Source organism: Hemibagrus wyckioides, linkage group LG07 (genome assembly GCF_019097595.1).
Source record: "Hemibagrus wyckioides isolate EC202008001 linkage group LG07, SWU_Hwy_1.0, whole genome shotgun sequence".
Taxonomy (NCBI): domain Eukaryota; kingdom Metazoa; phylum Chordata; class Actinopteri; order Siluriformes; family Bagridae; genus Hemibagrus; species Hemibagrus wyckioides.
Window position 1 is genome coordinate 14,561,768 of NC_080716.1, and position 15,618 is coordinate 14,577,385.

The 15,618-nt window shown below is 36.7% G+C and overlaps 1 protein-coding gene across 2 annotated transcripts in view; it reads left to right on the top strand.

Annotated features, from left to right (window-relative positions):
- The window catches only part of kcnip4a (potassium voltage-gated channel interacting protein 4a), a 124,269-nt gene that overhangs the window by 40,700 nt on the left and 67,951 nt on the right, over positions 1-15,618 (top strand). The window contains exon 1 of one of the 2 annotated variants that reach the window (XM_058394572.1): positions 811-1,278. The exons of the other annotated variant lie outside the window; for it this stretch is intronic. Coding sequence (XP_058250555.1) covers positions 1,194-1,278 — 85 coding nt within the window. The 5' untranslated portion in view covers positions 811-1,193. Of the gene's footprint in view, positions 1-810; positions 1,279-15,618 lie in introns of those variants that run through there. 2 annotated transcript variants of the gene reach the window in all.

The window sequence follows — 15,618 nt, forward strand, 5'->3', positions numbered from 1 at the left end:
CATTTTTCTGCACAACAATCCATGGCAAAAGATTAGATAAACATTGATCCTGCTCACCATTTGAGTAAGTGAGTGTGTGAGACTATTTAGGTATATTCTCTTTAGTTACTGGGTTAAATTTGATCTGAATAAACAAATTTGGTCGGATAGCATTTGATTTTATTTGCTTGATTTTGTATGATATGTAAAGCCAAAAAATAAAACACAGCATGTGTTTTGAGTGAACATGAACAAACTCTGACATTTCAAATAAAATATACACTGCACAAGTATTTTTACACTAAACTGCTTTGTGGCTAATTTGTCTCTCGCACCTGAACCCTCATGTAGTGTTGGTGCTTTTCTTCTTACATACACCAAGCATGAACCAGGTTAGATGTGTACTTTTTCAATTCATTTGTAAGTCAACATGAATAAAATCTCCAGCCACATGAATAGATCTAAATGTAGTTGTCTTTAGTTTTATTTACCTCATCTCTCAGTGCATACTACTTATTTCTTTCACCCGGTCCAACCAACCGTCTTCTGTTAGATCTTTGGTTCTCCATGGAGTTAACGCATCAGTTGCTTGCTTCTTGTCAGCTCTTCCACTCAGCTCAGTCCTGCAGATAAGCATTGGTTTTCTATAAGAACAGCTCCATTATCACCTGTCATTGCTGATTCATGAGCTTTGATACTTTACCAAGTGCCACTCTTTCTCTCCCTCCACCCCTCTCCTCCCCTCTCCACTCCTGCTCCTCCCTCCCTCTCTCTCTCCCTCCACTCCGAGGCCGTGCCGGTCCCTCCTCCTCAGCAGTGGTCAGGGGGAGGCTGAAAGCACCACAGATGGTTCTGAGCCACATGAGCAGTCAGACTACTACGAAAGTGTGTATGTGTGTGTGTGTGAGAGAGAAAGGGAGTGTGAGAGCTTGGAGCACGAGGTGTGAAAGCGCAGTGGCAGCTGCGAGAACCGAGGCTACTGCAGGCGCAGAGACAAACGCAGCTCTGAAGGAGAGAAGGAAGGAGAACTCTGCACCTCTGGGAAATATTTCTAAGAGGAGAGGCAGTGTCGTTCCGTGCCGTATGAGCGTGCCACCTCCTGTAACACACACACAGCAGGCCAAGTGTACACGCTGGGATCACGGCTGCAGGAGGGGAAAAGTTTTCTTACACAGAGCCTACAAAGAAAGGAACAGCAAGCAACATCTTCAGTGATGAGCTGCAGGAAGAGATGCAAGAGGGAGATCCTAAAGTTTGCTGGGTACATCTTCAGATTCATCACTGGCACACTTAACACAGGTAAAGTTAGGAGAAGTTCCCTGACTGATAGAAGTTTACACCACATACCCATACTCATTAGAGTGCTTACGTTTGTGTAAATAGCTGTGAATGTCACTGTAAAAGGCAGTTTCACTTCTCTCTCTCTATATATAGAATATATATATTCTAAGTGAATTCATGGGTTTGTTTTAAATTCAGCTGTGAATGAATGTATTGTTTGCATGTCATAAGCTAGTTCAGTACACAAAGTGCACATGTGCGTCTGCAGGCAGTCAAATCTGATTCTGACCTTGTTCATTATCGAGCCCTTCCATCATAATTGCTTTAATTAGGTCAGTGAATGACTTTGATTGAATTATGATGAGGTAAACAATCTTGCATCATGATGGGCTGAATACAAACTAAACCCCTGAAGACAAACATATTGCAGCAACCTTACTGGGAGTCCTCCAGTTTTTGAAACATTTCATTATTGGTTATTATATCGCTGTCATCCATTGTCAACTGTAATGTACTGTGAATGTGAAAATATACTCTGTGATTTAATATATAAAAATATATATAGAAATATATAGAAATATATCTTTTTGTTCCAGGGCTTGAGCAGTGTATCATATTTCAGAAATGGATGCGCTTGTTGTAAATTCATGAAATAAATCAATGATCATGTAGTGACCATGTTGACCTTGATAGATGGCTTGTATTATCATAACTCAAGTATAGCTATCAATCTGTGAGGAACTGATAAATTATGATAGAATTTGTTGCTCTAAAGATAAAGATAGACTCCACCTGAATCTCTGCACTGTATGTGAAGAATAAAACGCTAGCAACTTGCTGTAATCGAAGGTGGTCAAAAGGCTACATCCAGATGCTCTGTTGTGCTGCTGTATTAACTTTGCTCTACCTCAGTGACTGGGGTGGAAATGAGAATATGGAAATAAATTAGTTTTGGCTACATTCTATTGAATTTCTGAAGGTTAGAGCCACAACACGATCTATTTCAGGATAATGTGACAGAAAATCTTATTAGAACTTGCATGTCTGTGTTCTTTGTCTCTCCCTTTTTTTGCAATCAATATTGCAGTGGTTTATTTGGCAACTGCTAGCTTGGTTGTATGTACAGTGTAAGTTGATGCATTGCAGCAAAGAGGTTTGCCTAAGGTATGACTTACAAACCACTTGGTGTCTGTGCTTTTTCATTCGTTATTGATGTTTTTTATTCTATGGAGAGTGTATCAAATGGTTGAGTGTGTAGACGAGTGAGTGTCGGGAGACGATGGGAATTTCACGAATTTTGCTTTGGATTAATATCCTCTGCTTTACTGTTTTTGAGAAAACACATCATATGAATGAATACATATCACTGGTACATCCTTTAACGCTGAACCTGTAATGTCTAAAACAATGAGGAACAGAAATGGTTCTTATAAGAATGTGGGTTAGTATGACTGAATGCTATAGAATTGTGTTTGGGCCTCATAGGTCAGTTTAGCTGGCAGGTTTCATTCTGACTCTGCGAAAACAGAAATTCACTTTGAAGCACTTAAGCACACTGAATATTCAGAATTGGATTATGCAGGGGTCATTAACTGGCACATCCAGCAAATTATTTCAACCCACGCACTCAAAAGTAGCAGAACTGCTGTAATTCAATAATCTGTTTGTTTTTTTTTCCTGTAACAGATTCGAGCATAGCCATTTACATATGTATATTAAATGTATATGTATTATTTACCTGAAGGCAGCTCATAGAGAAAGAATTCACAGATTTTGTTGTTACCTTTGCATTCCTTGGACTGATTAATGATTTGACTGCAGGAAAACAATGATTAAAGACTCGTGGACGGAGAAGTATGCATTTCCTTTTTGCTTTGCATCTTATTTATAGCCATGAGCTAACCAGTAATGGTTAAGCGTTAAGGTAACTGCTATCATCATTCAGTCATACTGTATTAGTTGCTTTTATATCAAGTTATATGTAGCTGAACCTTGAAAAATTTTTAGTCTTATAATTTTAAACTCTAATAGACTGAAAGATTTGTCTCACTGTAGGATGCTATAATATTACGGTTTATGGACAGTTGGAGGAAATCCATTAGTTTCTAACTGCTGCAGAGATCCTGGGTGTGAGCATTATCTGTATTATCCTTGCCAAATGTAATGTAATTGATACAGGGTATAAAATGTATCACTGTCTGATTTAGCTGCTTATCCACTGCAGGTTTCTGGTTTTGTCATTGGCAACCAGCATGTATCAATAATAAATAAGTAGCACTGGAATTACTAGCTGTAGTGCTGTTTGGATAAAGCCCAAAAATTCTTTTATTGCTGAATCACCGAAAGTGTACGTTTGTTATTGACGCCCACATTCCCCATGAGCCTCAGAGTATAGCTAAGCTAACATTGCCTTGCGTATTAACCTGAAGCATTACCGATCTGATGCATTTGCATACAGAAACAAAAATCTAATTAACATTCGATGAATAAACTAAAGCATTTCTTTTGCATTATACTGTGCTGGGTAGCACTTTCACAAAGGTCAGCTCAACTAAACCTACTGAACAAAACCAACTATTCTGAATGCCTTTTGTCATGCTTTGTGTTTAATAGTACTGACTGATTAGAAAGAATGTAAAATCCTCTCTGTAGCTCTTCTAACATGACTAACTCGTAGTGTTTTGTTGTCTTTACAGTTTAACAAGAACAATTTGTCATACAAACAGAGAAAACTTATGAATTTTCATAAGTTTTTTTGGTTTTATTTTTTCTGTAGAAAATAAAATATGTAAGAAATTGTCATTTTTAATAATGACTATAATTGTTGTTACACAAGTATTTATTTTTACTAGATTTCTCTGTTTATATTTCCCCAGAGTGTCTAGCAGTTTAGATGTTTTTTTTTCTCTCCAGTTTTCAGTTGTGTGCTTCTCTTGTTTGGGGACCAAAATCCTTTGTCTCAAGTTTCCTTTTCTTCTAAATATTGTTTGTACTAGGTGCTTTCAGAAGAGGCTCTGATATGAAAAGATTGAAGTTTTTTAATTATGTTACAGACCTAAACAGCAACCATTTTGATGTTTGACTTACAGCAATCCTTTAGATGATTTAACTTAAGACTGGCTGTGTGATGTGTGAAAAAAACGCTTAATAGTTAGTCTTATTCAGACTACTTGGTATTTGCACCCTGATATTCAATATATGTATATATATATATATATATATATATATATATATATATATATATATATATATATATATATACAGATACAGAGATAGATAGAAAGATAAAAGAAATGCTTCAATAGATGTTTAACTATGGTTTGCTTGTAAAAGCTTCTTAGTCTTTTTATGTAAATAAATGTCCAGTGTACATTGTAATATATGTTTTGCAGGGAAGTTACTTGTTTATGTTCAAAAAATGATATTTCTGTCTTTTCAGTCCTCTGCAATGCCCTTGTGGACTTTGCGTTGTCACACATCTTAAGTGTTTTAGGGCAGTAGGTCCAAATACTTGGCAAACATTCTGGAATATTGTCTGTCTTTTGTCTTCCAGAGAAAAGAAACAAAAATGGACATAATGTTTCTGACACTGTGCATAAGCAGCCAGAAAACTTTCCATCACAATGCAGGCTTTCTGTTCCTCTCCATTTCTGTTTTCAAGCGTAACTGCCAGCAAACATGTCCAATTATTTGTCAAGCAGACCTTTCATATACATAGTGATTAGTTAACAGCTTAGTGGATAGTTGTCAATAGGAAATCAATCACGATTTGATTTAGCTTTTCAGTGCAGTTGTCTGTAGCCTGAGATATGATTTAGTTTGCCAATACTCTTACTCTCAGAACCAATATCCTATTACAACAACAGAGATAATTAAGAAAGGGGTCGGCTACTCGCTCCGTTTTTTCAGTACCCAGTAGCGCCTTGAGGAATTGATGGCAGAATGTGTTAAGAGTGTGTAGAGTGCACATGTAACAGCAGTGTCACAGTCTTTACTTGTACATGCTATTTACTTGTTTATATTCAAGGGCATACCCATGTCTTTACAGGGAATTAACTGTATTTAAGAATAATAGTTCAGAGTGTGTGTGTGTGTGTGTGTGTTGTATTCATAGATGAAAAGAAACCCTCAGGGCCTTCTAGTTCAGCACAGAAAACACAATGATTTCTGGAAACTAAAAATCTAAGTATTTGTCGTTTTTTCATTCATTGTTTTATCATGTGCAGTATGCTCTATTTAATATTGGACTATTAGTCTCACTTTATTGGTGCTTGTTTTTGTTGGGCTTTGAAACAATAACATAAAATTATGCATTTTGGTTTTTTGTGTGCTCATTTATTAGTACTTCTGTAGATCCTTCTGGGAACTGACTACATAGCCTAACCATTAGCAAGCCTTCATTTTCACAATAGTGCTTGATATGTACAGCTTATCTCTGCATTTTTGGTGAAAGTGAGAAAGAAGATAGATGGATAGATAGTCACATTACTGTGTGTCCATTAAAACATAATTTACATGTACCATATGATTGCAATGCCAGAGAGAGGGGAGTTGATTTTCATAATGGAATTGCTTAGCTTAAAAAAATAACATTGGAAAACACAAATATGTTGAGATAAGTGAACAGATATAGCAATACACATGTGGCCACAGATAAACAGTTTGGTACATTTTGTTCACACTGTTGTTTTACTGAGTTAGCTAGCTAATTTTTTTTTTTTCCAATCGCATTAGATCACAAAATGTAAACTCTGCAGTCCTCTAAAGCATGTGATGGAAAACAAGGGGCTCAGCACAAGCCATACTACTAGCATTGCCACTACTAGCAATAGCAATTCTAACTACCTTATTCCCAAATCCTTCATTTAGCAGCATTAATGGTTTTGAACTAGTGTGATTTGAACAACGGAAAATTGCCATCTGGTTGTTGTGTGATGTTTTTGCTGCAGGGCTGACTGAGACCTTTTAGTGATTATGCATTTTGTTAGTGGCTGTTTGTCTGTGGTGAAAGCTAATGCTCCTCTTTTTTTGTTTTAAAACAATTTATTGTTAGGATTCAGTGTGTATGGCACTGATCTATTTATTAAAAAAAAAGTTATGATTATGATTAGGGTAAAGGTGTAGGCATTCATCTGTGCCACTTGAAGCTTTTGGAAGCAACCGTATTAAACTATATTTATATATTTAAAACAACAACAACAACAACAACAACAATCTTATGTTGGCCTCCATCAGGAGGACAAAGTGAGTGACATAGGTCTAAGTATTTGGACAGTGTAACTGTGTAAGTGTTTGCAGTGTTTATGTGAACCCTGAGACACAAGTCGTCTCAGTTTCTGCTCTTTGTTTTCCTCACAGTTATTGCAAGGTCATGTTGCACTTGTTCTCACAGGATAACATACTACAAAGTCGAGCATCCACAGTAAACACATATTTCATGACAGAGGGATGTTTGTGCTGTCAATCAGGCAGAGCAAGTAGAAAATATCCAAGCCCAAATATAAACATTGTAAGTTGTAGTCAAAATGGCCTCATGTCTAAAATCAGGATAAGGTAAAAGCTTAGTAAATGCATTGGCTTAATGTGATTTATTGAGATTTCCATCCAATACTGTGTATTTGGTATTGTTCTGGAAACTGAGGAGTCAGAATGTAGAAGAAGGTATGCTCTTACATTTACATTTACATTTTTGGCAGACACTCTTATCCAGAGTGACTTAAAGAAGTGCTTTTGAAGTCTCTATCAATGAATACATCAATACTGGTTCACTGGGTCACAGACTAATAATACCATCAGTCTGAAACACTATTGGGAAGTAATACAAGATACAAGAGGTAAAAAAAAGACTTTTTTGTGGTCTGGTTCTAAATGTCTTTCCTTTACACACACAACAGGCAAGGCAGCTGTATACAGCTCTGCTATATCATACTCTTAAAGTAACCCTGCCCACTTTCCCAGTGTCTAGCAGGTAACAGATATCACTGAAATGAAATGTGTTTTCTAATGTGTTCAGAGTCATACACACAAAGTAAAGTACATCCATATTGTGGTTCATTGCTTTTAAAATCTGTCACAAGACCTAGCACACTGATTAAGGCACAAGAGCAGCCTTCACTGAAATATATCCATAACAGATGCTGTCATGCCCAAGACCTTAACCTTTACCTGTAGCCTCTGTGGCAACTGAGTGCCTGCAGCATCCAGAGCCAAGAGAGATATGCCTGTAACCTTTTCTACATGCTGCCCCAACTGAGGGATAGTGCTACAGCTCCTTGTCAGTAGAGGTGTTCTTTGCCTCATTGTGTTACATGGCTATTGTGTCACTCTGACTGGCTGGCATTCTCCTTGATTGCCAACTGGATTGATGCCAAATAACTGCCAGGTTTAGTCACAATAGAAGCAGAGAAGTCTAGAACACTGAAATCCTTCCCATTCACTAAGACCCAGGTTTCTCTTTTGGTTATGAATTGCTAATGACTTACCTGAGGTAAAGGAACAGGAGCCTTTTGGTTCTTGTATCTACTCGTGTTGCCTTTTGTAGCTTCTTTCCAGCATGCTGTCAACAATAGATTTGCACTTGAGATGCTATCTAAAGCATAGCTCATTAGCATACATGGGTTAATTGTGATTCTCAGCAGATATCATTTAGGCAGATTTGTCTGGGAATAATTAATTACATGTGGACAATTGGAAACTAATGAAGATATTATGTCCCCTCTGTGTTTTGAGACGTCATTAAATATTATATGGTGCATGCTTTAGACAGAGACATTGTTTTTTGTACATGAAATACATAATATGTCCAAATGTATGTGGACATCTGACAATCAGCCATATGGGGTTCTTCCCAAAACTGATACCCCAAAGAAACACAAATGTATAGGATGTCTTTGCATGCTATAGCTTTACATTTTCCCTTCAGTGGATGTAAGGAGGTGTCTAAATCTTGAATGGGATGTTCAACAAGCACATATAGGTTTGATGGTCATGGGTCCACAAGCCTAGATATAAAGAATGTCTACTAGGATACAATCAGTACCATACATACTAAGAGGGACCCTGGGAAAGTAGAGTAAATAATGAACACTATAAATGTAATGGATTAATTACACCTTTCAGAAGGTTTTTTATAGAAGAAAAGTATACACTTACCAGTAATATATTTAAAATTTTAAGTAAATACCTTTTTGAACCCCTGGTGTCACATATTTTCATGAGAATTGTAATTGTGATTAAAAATGTTACGTGGCAACATGCGGTCATATCAGGTACTCTTGCTGTCTCACAGCTCCAGTATCCCTAGTTTGATCCTGAACAGTCTACAGATTTCAGATATTTTACCACAAAACCAATATCCTTACTTCTGTAATCTCATCGTGGCCATTTCATAAGCAATGTGCTGAAAATAACATCAGGGCTAAACTAAAAAAAAAAAAAAAAAAAATTGTAGACTTTCTAGGATGTGATACAACATTGGCTGCAATGCAGTCATGTGAGTCTTGCTTGTGACCTTGGGGAGTCAGTACTCTAATTGTTTTTTTTTTTCTTCCATTTGATTCAGTTCAGCTTTCAGTCAGCAAGATCCACTTCTGTCTCTCTTAATTTTCTCATTTGCCTAATTCCCACTAATGTTTGAAAATGAGCAGCGCCTCAGTGTAGGAAATGCATGGTGTATTTTTGGAAATGCTCACTTGCAGAGCTTGTGTGGTTGTGGGGCTCTTTCAGTGAACTTTTCAGTAAATATACACAGATTCCTTAAATACATATTTAACAATCTATAACAATTGTACTACTTAGAATTAACTGTGTAAAATTTGTGTTAGTTAAAAGGTTACTTTTAATAGCAAAGTTTACAGGCCTTTATTTATAGCCATGAGACACAAAATAGGTTTTAAAGTATACTGTATGTATAATCATATTCATCGATTCGATCCATTAGTGCTTTTTCTCCTGACCATTCTGCCCACACCACCTGACCAGTTACACAGGGTTAAAATGTTAGATTAGATGTACTTTCTCTGGTTGTATTAATATGCAGATATATTTAAGTTGTTTATTAATTATACACATAAATTGTAGAAAATTTAATGCTGTTTGATTATTATCTCCCTGACTGTAATGTTGCATAGCATTGATTATGTTATATATCCCCTGGAGTTTGGGGGTTAGGGGATGCACATTTAATGAAGACTTTTTTTTAATATAATAAAGGTCAATATTTTACTATAAAACAGAAATGTAGTTCAAAGCAGTGGACACTATTTTTTTATGTTTTTACAGTTTTTATAATTGAGCAGCCTAGAAATTTTAAAGAGCTCACTCTTGTAGGTTAAATCTATTGTTACTTTAGGAATGCTGCAGCAATGATTTAATCCTTAAAGACAAGCATCAATCCATATTATTTAATATTTAATAATATCCTTTACTGTATTTCCCTCAAAATTGTGGTTTCTTTCCCTGAGGCTTTACAAATTATACTAAGAGAGAGAGAGAGATGTTATACTTTGCAGATTCTGTATTTAAGGTTATTAACCTCATGTAAAAGTGAAGGATTGAGTGTTTATGGCTGCTATAACATACGCTACTCACAAAAAGTTAAGGACATTCGGCTTGATCCATGAATCGACCAATAAATTTTCTGGTTCAATTAGAATTGGTATTTAAACAGTCCTCTTCATCATGCTGTTCACATTTTGACATCATGAGACCAAGACGACACCTAACAATTGATCAACAGTACCTCACCATTGCAAGGCTTCAAACAGGATGTTCTCAGAGGGAAGTGGCCACTGAGCTTAGAGTGTCACAGAGTGTCATCAGCAGGTTGTGACAGAGATACAGAGAGACTGGAAGAGTCACAGAAAGGCATAGAAGTGGACATCCTTTGGCCACATCCCACGTTGATGACCGCTTCATTGTGAACAGTGCCCTGCGGAACCGGATGATGAATGCCACTCAACTCCAGGCACATTTAAGGGAGGTGAGAGGCACCCAAGTGTCACGTCAGACCATTCGAAACCGTTTACATCAGCGTGGTCTGCGTGCTAGACGACCTGCAAGGGTACCTGACCACACCACCAGGCACAGGCGTCATCGTCTTGCATGGGCCAGGGAGCAGAGGGACCAGCGGGCCTCAGTGCTGTTCTCTGATGAAAGTCGATTCACATTGAGCAGAAATGATGGCCGCCAACGATGTTGGAGACGTCAAGGAGAGCGCTATGTATCAGCCACTGTTGTGGTGGTGTTACAGTCTGGGCAGATGTGTCTACTCAATACAGAACTGCCCTACATCTTGTGAATGGTACATTGACAAGCCAGTACTACCTGAATAACATCATTAATCCAGTCATTGTGCCCCTGCATGAACAACACAGGCCTAATTTCATCTTCATGGACGACAATGCTCCAGCTCATCAAGGTTGCATCATTAGGGAACGGCTGCTGGAGGCTGGGGTACCTCAGATGGAGTGGCCTGCACTTTCTCCAGACCTGAATCCCATAGAAAACCTATGGGATCAGCTGAGTCGCCATGTAGAGGCTCATAACCCTGTACCCCAGAACCTCAATGACTTGAGGGCCGCCCTTCAAGAAGAGTGGAATGCCATGCCTCAGCAGTAAGTCGACTCGTGAACAGCATGAGACGTCGTTGTCAAGCTGTAATTGATGGTCAAGGGCACATGACAAATTATTGAGACATTGACATTTTTTGTTGTGGTATACCCACCACTGTTGTTGGCTTTTGTTTCAATAAATTGTTTGAGATGAGGAAATCACCATTGCATGCTTCTACTTAAATGCCCTACTTTCATGATATAATATCACTGTAGTGTGAACTTTTTACATTTTCCATAAATTTCACCCAAAAGGCAAATATCCTTAACTTTTTGTGAGTAGTGTATGTTATAACAGGATACAAGTTGTTTAGCAAATGTTCCACAAAGTAAAACAAGTACTGTGCCGTCTTAGTATTTTCATCATTTGATTGTGAATATCATTGTATTAACAAAGAAAAAATTAAAGCCATGTCAGCTTGACATTTGTCGTTTACAGCAGGACTCATTGTAAAACAATGTTTCCTGAAGTTGCCTCATGGTTGTTTAAAATCTTTATGCTTGATACTCCTGTGGAGATTTTTATTGGCAGTCCTGTGGTGCTGGTTACTGCACTACATGAATTATATTAAAGATCTATTCTTTTTCAACTGAAATGAAATCAGAATGCAGTTAGTATAGTTCAGTTTGATGTGCACTGTGGTCACAGCTTGAGGAGTATTGATGTGTTAATTCTGAGGGATACTGAGACTCTGCAGCCTCTATTTTTGTAAAAACTGTATAAAGACAAAGACATTTTTACTAATTCTGTATGAAATGTTTTTATTAATCCTAACGTGAGAATCTCTATCATTGTAGAATGCTTTTCATGAATGGATAGAATATGAAATTAAGCTCATTTAGTTACTAAATTATCAGAAGTAACAGCAAAGTGAAAGGTGAGCTTAAACATAAGTCAAGTCATGTCAAGAAGCTTTTATTGTCATTTCAACCATATATATAGCTGATGCAGTACACAGTGAAATGAGACGTTTCTCCTGGACCCTGGTGCTACCTAAAACAACATAAAAACATACAGTTACAAAACAACAGAGCTAACTACAGAGAGTAGGTTGTCCTAGCCACATAAAGTGCAACCTAGAGCAAACAGTGCAAGACAGAAGACAGTACAAACAGACAATACAAAACAAAATAGTACAGGACAGATACACAAAATACACAGTAAAGACAGAATAGCCGACCTGTACACATTCTGCAATGTATAAGCAGTGCAATGTCATTATTGTGCATAGAAAAGTTTACTTTTTCTATCTGCTACTAAAAAACAAATTCATCACTGGTCTTTACTGGTTGAACAGTGGTATTTATCATTAGCATGATCATCATGTCTCTGTTTTTGACTTAACTGGTGATCAATAACACTATGTAACACGATTTTTGTTCCTGGGTAGTGAATGACATTTTTCAATTACTCTTGGTGGAAAATAATAAACAAATAGCCATTAATCCCCTTGAAGTTTGGGTTTGGGCTTTTAAGAAAACGAGCCCATTTTACTAAAAAAAACTGCCCAAAACTAACCCAAACTTTCATGGCTAAGATGGGTTTTTTCCTCTTTATTTGGGTTACAAAGAACACTTATTTCCCAGGAACAAGAAAAAAGTAGAAATTTGTTACATAGTGTAATTAAATAGCACTCTTTGTTAGAAAAGAAATAGAGTGTAATTATTATATAGTTTGTAGGTATAATAAGCTTTCATATTTCAATCTGTATGTGAATGTGGTGATATGGGAATATTATGTAGTTCTTTTAAATCTTTTAAAATGCAGAGTAACAACAGTAGTGTGAATGTACATGCTTTTTTGCTGCACAAGAAATCAATTAGATTAGACTCTTAGGTTAGACGGAGCTTATTACATTGCTGCTTAAATAGTGGATTGCAATTAAATGGACAAGCACTAAACTACAGCTTGATTGATTTTTCTTGTTTTGCAATTTTTTTTCGTAAAGCAGTGTAATATAATTTGAACCTTTGTGCTGCTATTAGGGTAGGATAAATACATGAATATATAAGCTGGTAAATATTATAATTGAAAAAAAAAAGTCCTATTTCTTCTACTTTCAATGTTAAAGGAATCACCAATGAGATAACTATGTAAAATTTTAGACATAAATGAACATCCTATATTCCCTATGTTGTGATAAATTCATGCCTACACACACAACCAAAGATACAATAACAGCATAGGGTCATGACAAAGGATTTCCCTGTATAAATAGAAATCAATGGAACAAGCTTCATTACACGGGGCCCAAACGCTTGGTGTCTTTGTTGACATTAATGTGGCACTCTGGGGCTCCTGGCCCTGTATGCTTTATAACATTGATTAAACGCTGGCTATTATTTGGCAGCCTTGCTCGACTGCTTCTTAACGATCACTGCTGTAGATCTCCATGACAGATGCATCAGCCCATCAAGAGTGCAGCATCAGTGTTTCCTCACTTACCTCCATGTCTTTCTGTCAAAATGTTGCTGGACGAACTTTTAATTAAATTTTTGTTGTTTCGTGTTTGTAAGCAATCCAGTAGTATAGCCTACACCAATTTTGTCAGAAATTAAAACATTTATATTACAGTAGTCACTGTCTTTGTCTTTTTATACCCTTTTCAGCAACAACATTACACCCACAAAATCTATAAATACAATATTCGTATTCTGGAAATTGTGGATTTTTAGGTCTATGCCAGTTGATCTATTGATAGTTTTCATAGCACTACATCATGGCTACATAAGCCATCCAACTGAAATAATGACAAACATTCATATAATTTGTATAATTTATAAAGGCTGTTGCGATAGATGTCAGCTTAAATTCTTCTGTCAGTTGTTTAACGTGATGTTCACAAGACAAGTAAGTCAAATGAAAGATTTTTGTTAATAGCAACATTTTTGGGCTGACTCTCTACTGGCTTTGTAACTCAGTGACTGTCTGTTCAAGTATATTTCTGCTCAGGATCATTTTCCATATAAATTATGATGGCAAAGATATGGCACTATAATAATAAAGTTGTGTTTGAATATGATGCCATTATATTAGCATAAGATATAGCATAAGCATTGTCAGTTACATTTGTTCAAGGGATGTTGGAGAGTTAAGTAACTAATGCTATTGAGCTGTGATTAAATCTAATAGTTTTCACCACTATTAATTATGAATCATTTGTTTTAGTGCTATAAGTGTTTGCCAGGGTCATTTGTCAAAAGAATAATTCTGGAAGAGACTTGTTAGTTACAACCCAGTGAAAACTGTTACAGAGTGTCTGCTGCAATGCTACTTTTAACTAAAGCCTGGAGTCCCTTTCCATTTTGTATACTTTGTAAGTCTGTTTCAATATTCAGCAGCGTTTTCATTTCCCACTTGAGTTGTTTTCCCACTCAGTATCATGGCAAAGTGAAATGCATTTATTCTGGACCGTCACCTCATGCAGCTCTGGAAATATCATGTACTTCTGGCTAATTCACATTCTGCTGCTCTGCTACTGTACATCAAACTGCAGCTGGAGGTTATGCTACTGATTTGGATCCTAAACAGCTAACTTTGGTGATTGGTTTATTAGAAAAGTAATCATCACAACTTCAATGAAATTAGGATGGCATCTCCACTTGTAATATGCATAGAGAATGTGTATGCATGAAAAATAATAGAATACTGTACATAATATTAGGAAATGTACAAAATACCATTGAATGCTCAAGTTATAACGGCATCATCGGTTATTAATGCAAATAATGCTGAAGTGATATTACACTCAGGTATGATAAGAACATCATTCCACTTCCAGTGACATCTGCTTTTGCCATGTAAAGTGACAGGGAATGTTAATGTAAAAAGCAGCATTATAAGTATTATACAGTAGCATACATCCACTGGTACTACTTTCAAGATTCAAGAAGCTTTATTGTCATTTCAACCACATATAGCTGACGCAGTACATAGTGAAATGAAACAACGTTTCTCCAGGACCCTGGTGCTACAGAAACATACAACATAAAGATCAAATACGAAAAGAACAACACAGAGCTAGGACCAAGGTTTATGTCCTAGCCACATAAAGTGCAAAGTGTGCAACTAGGTGCAAACAGTGCAAAGACAATACAGTGCAAAAACAGTAGGTACAAAAGTACCTATGAAATGTAAAAAATGAAATGGAATAAAAATGAAATGATGTAGCAGCGGTTGAGATAGTGCAAATAGAAATTGGCATAAACATAAATACAAACATAGCAGTGTAATGAAATAATAACAGGGTTTGAGGTAGTGCAATAAATAGTGAACAATATCAGTTATGTGTCTGTGTGTGTCCACACAGGTGAAAGAGAGAGAGAGTGTGTATGTGTGTGAGAGAGACAGAGAGTTTTGTACAGTTAAGTTAAGTTAAGTCTTTAGTCTTGTACAGTTCTGGGGTGTATAAGTGTGTGTGTGTGTGTGTGAGAGAGAGAGAGAGAGTTTTTTGTGCAATTCGGTCCTGGGTGTTGAGGAGCCTGATGGCTACTGCTACTACTACTACTACTACTACTACTACTACTACTAATAATAATAATAATAATTGTTTTAGTGTAGCTATTATATAATGACAAAAGCAGCATGACTGAACATAGCTTTCGCTTATAGTTACTGTTTGTCTGTGTTTATCAGTGCAGGGGGTCCATGTGATTAAAGGTCAGACTGTTGTGTGTTAAATTCCCTGGAGATCAGCCCTGTCTGAAATATTCAAAACAGCCTGTATTTTACCAGCATCCATGCCAC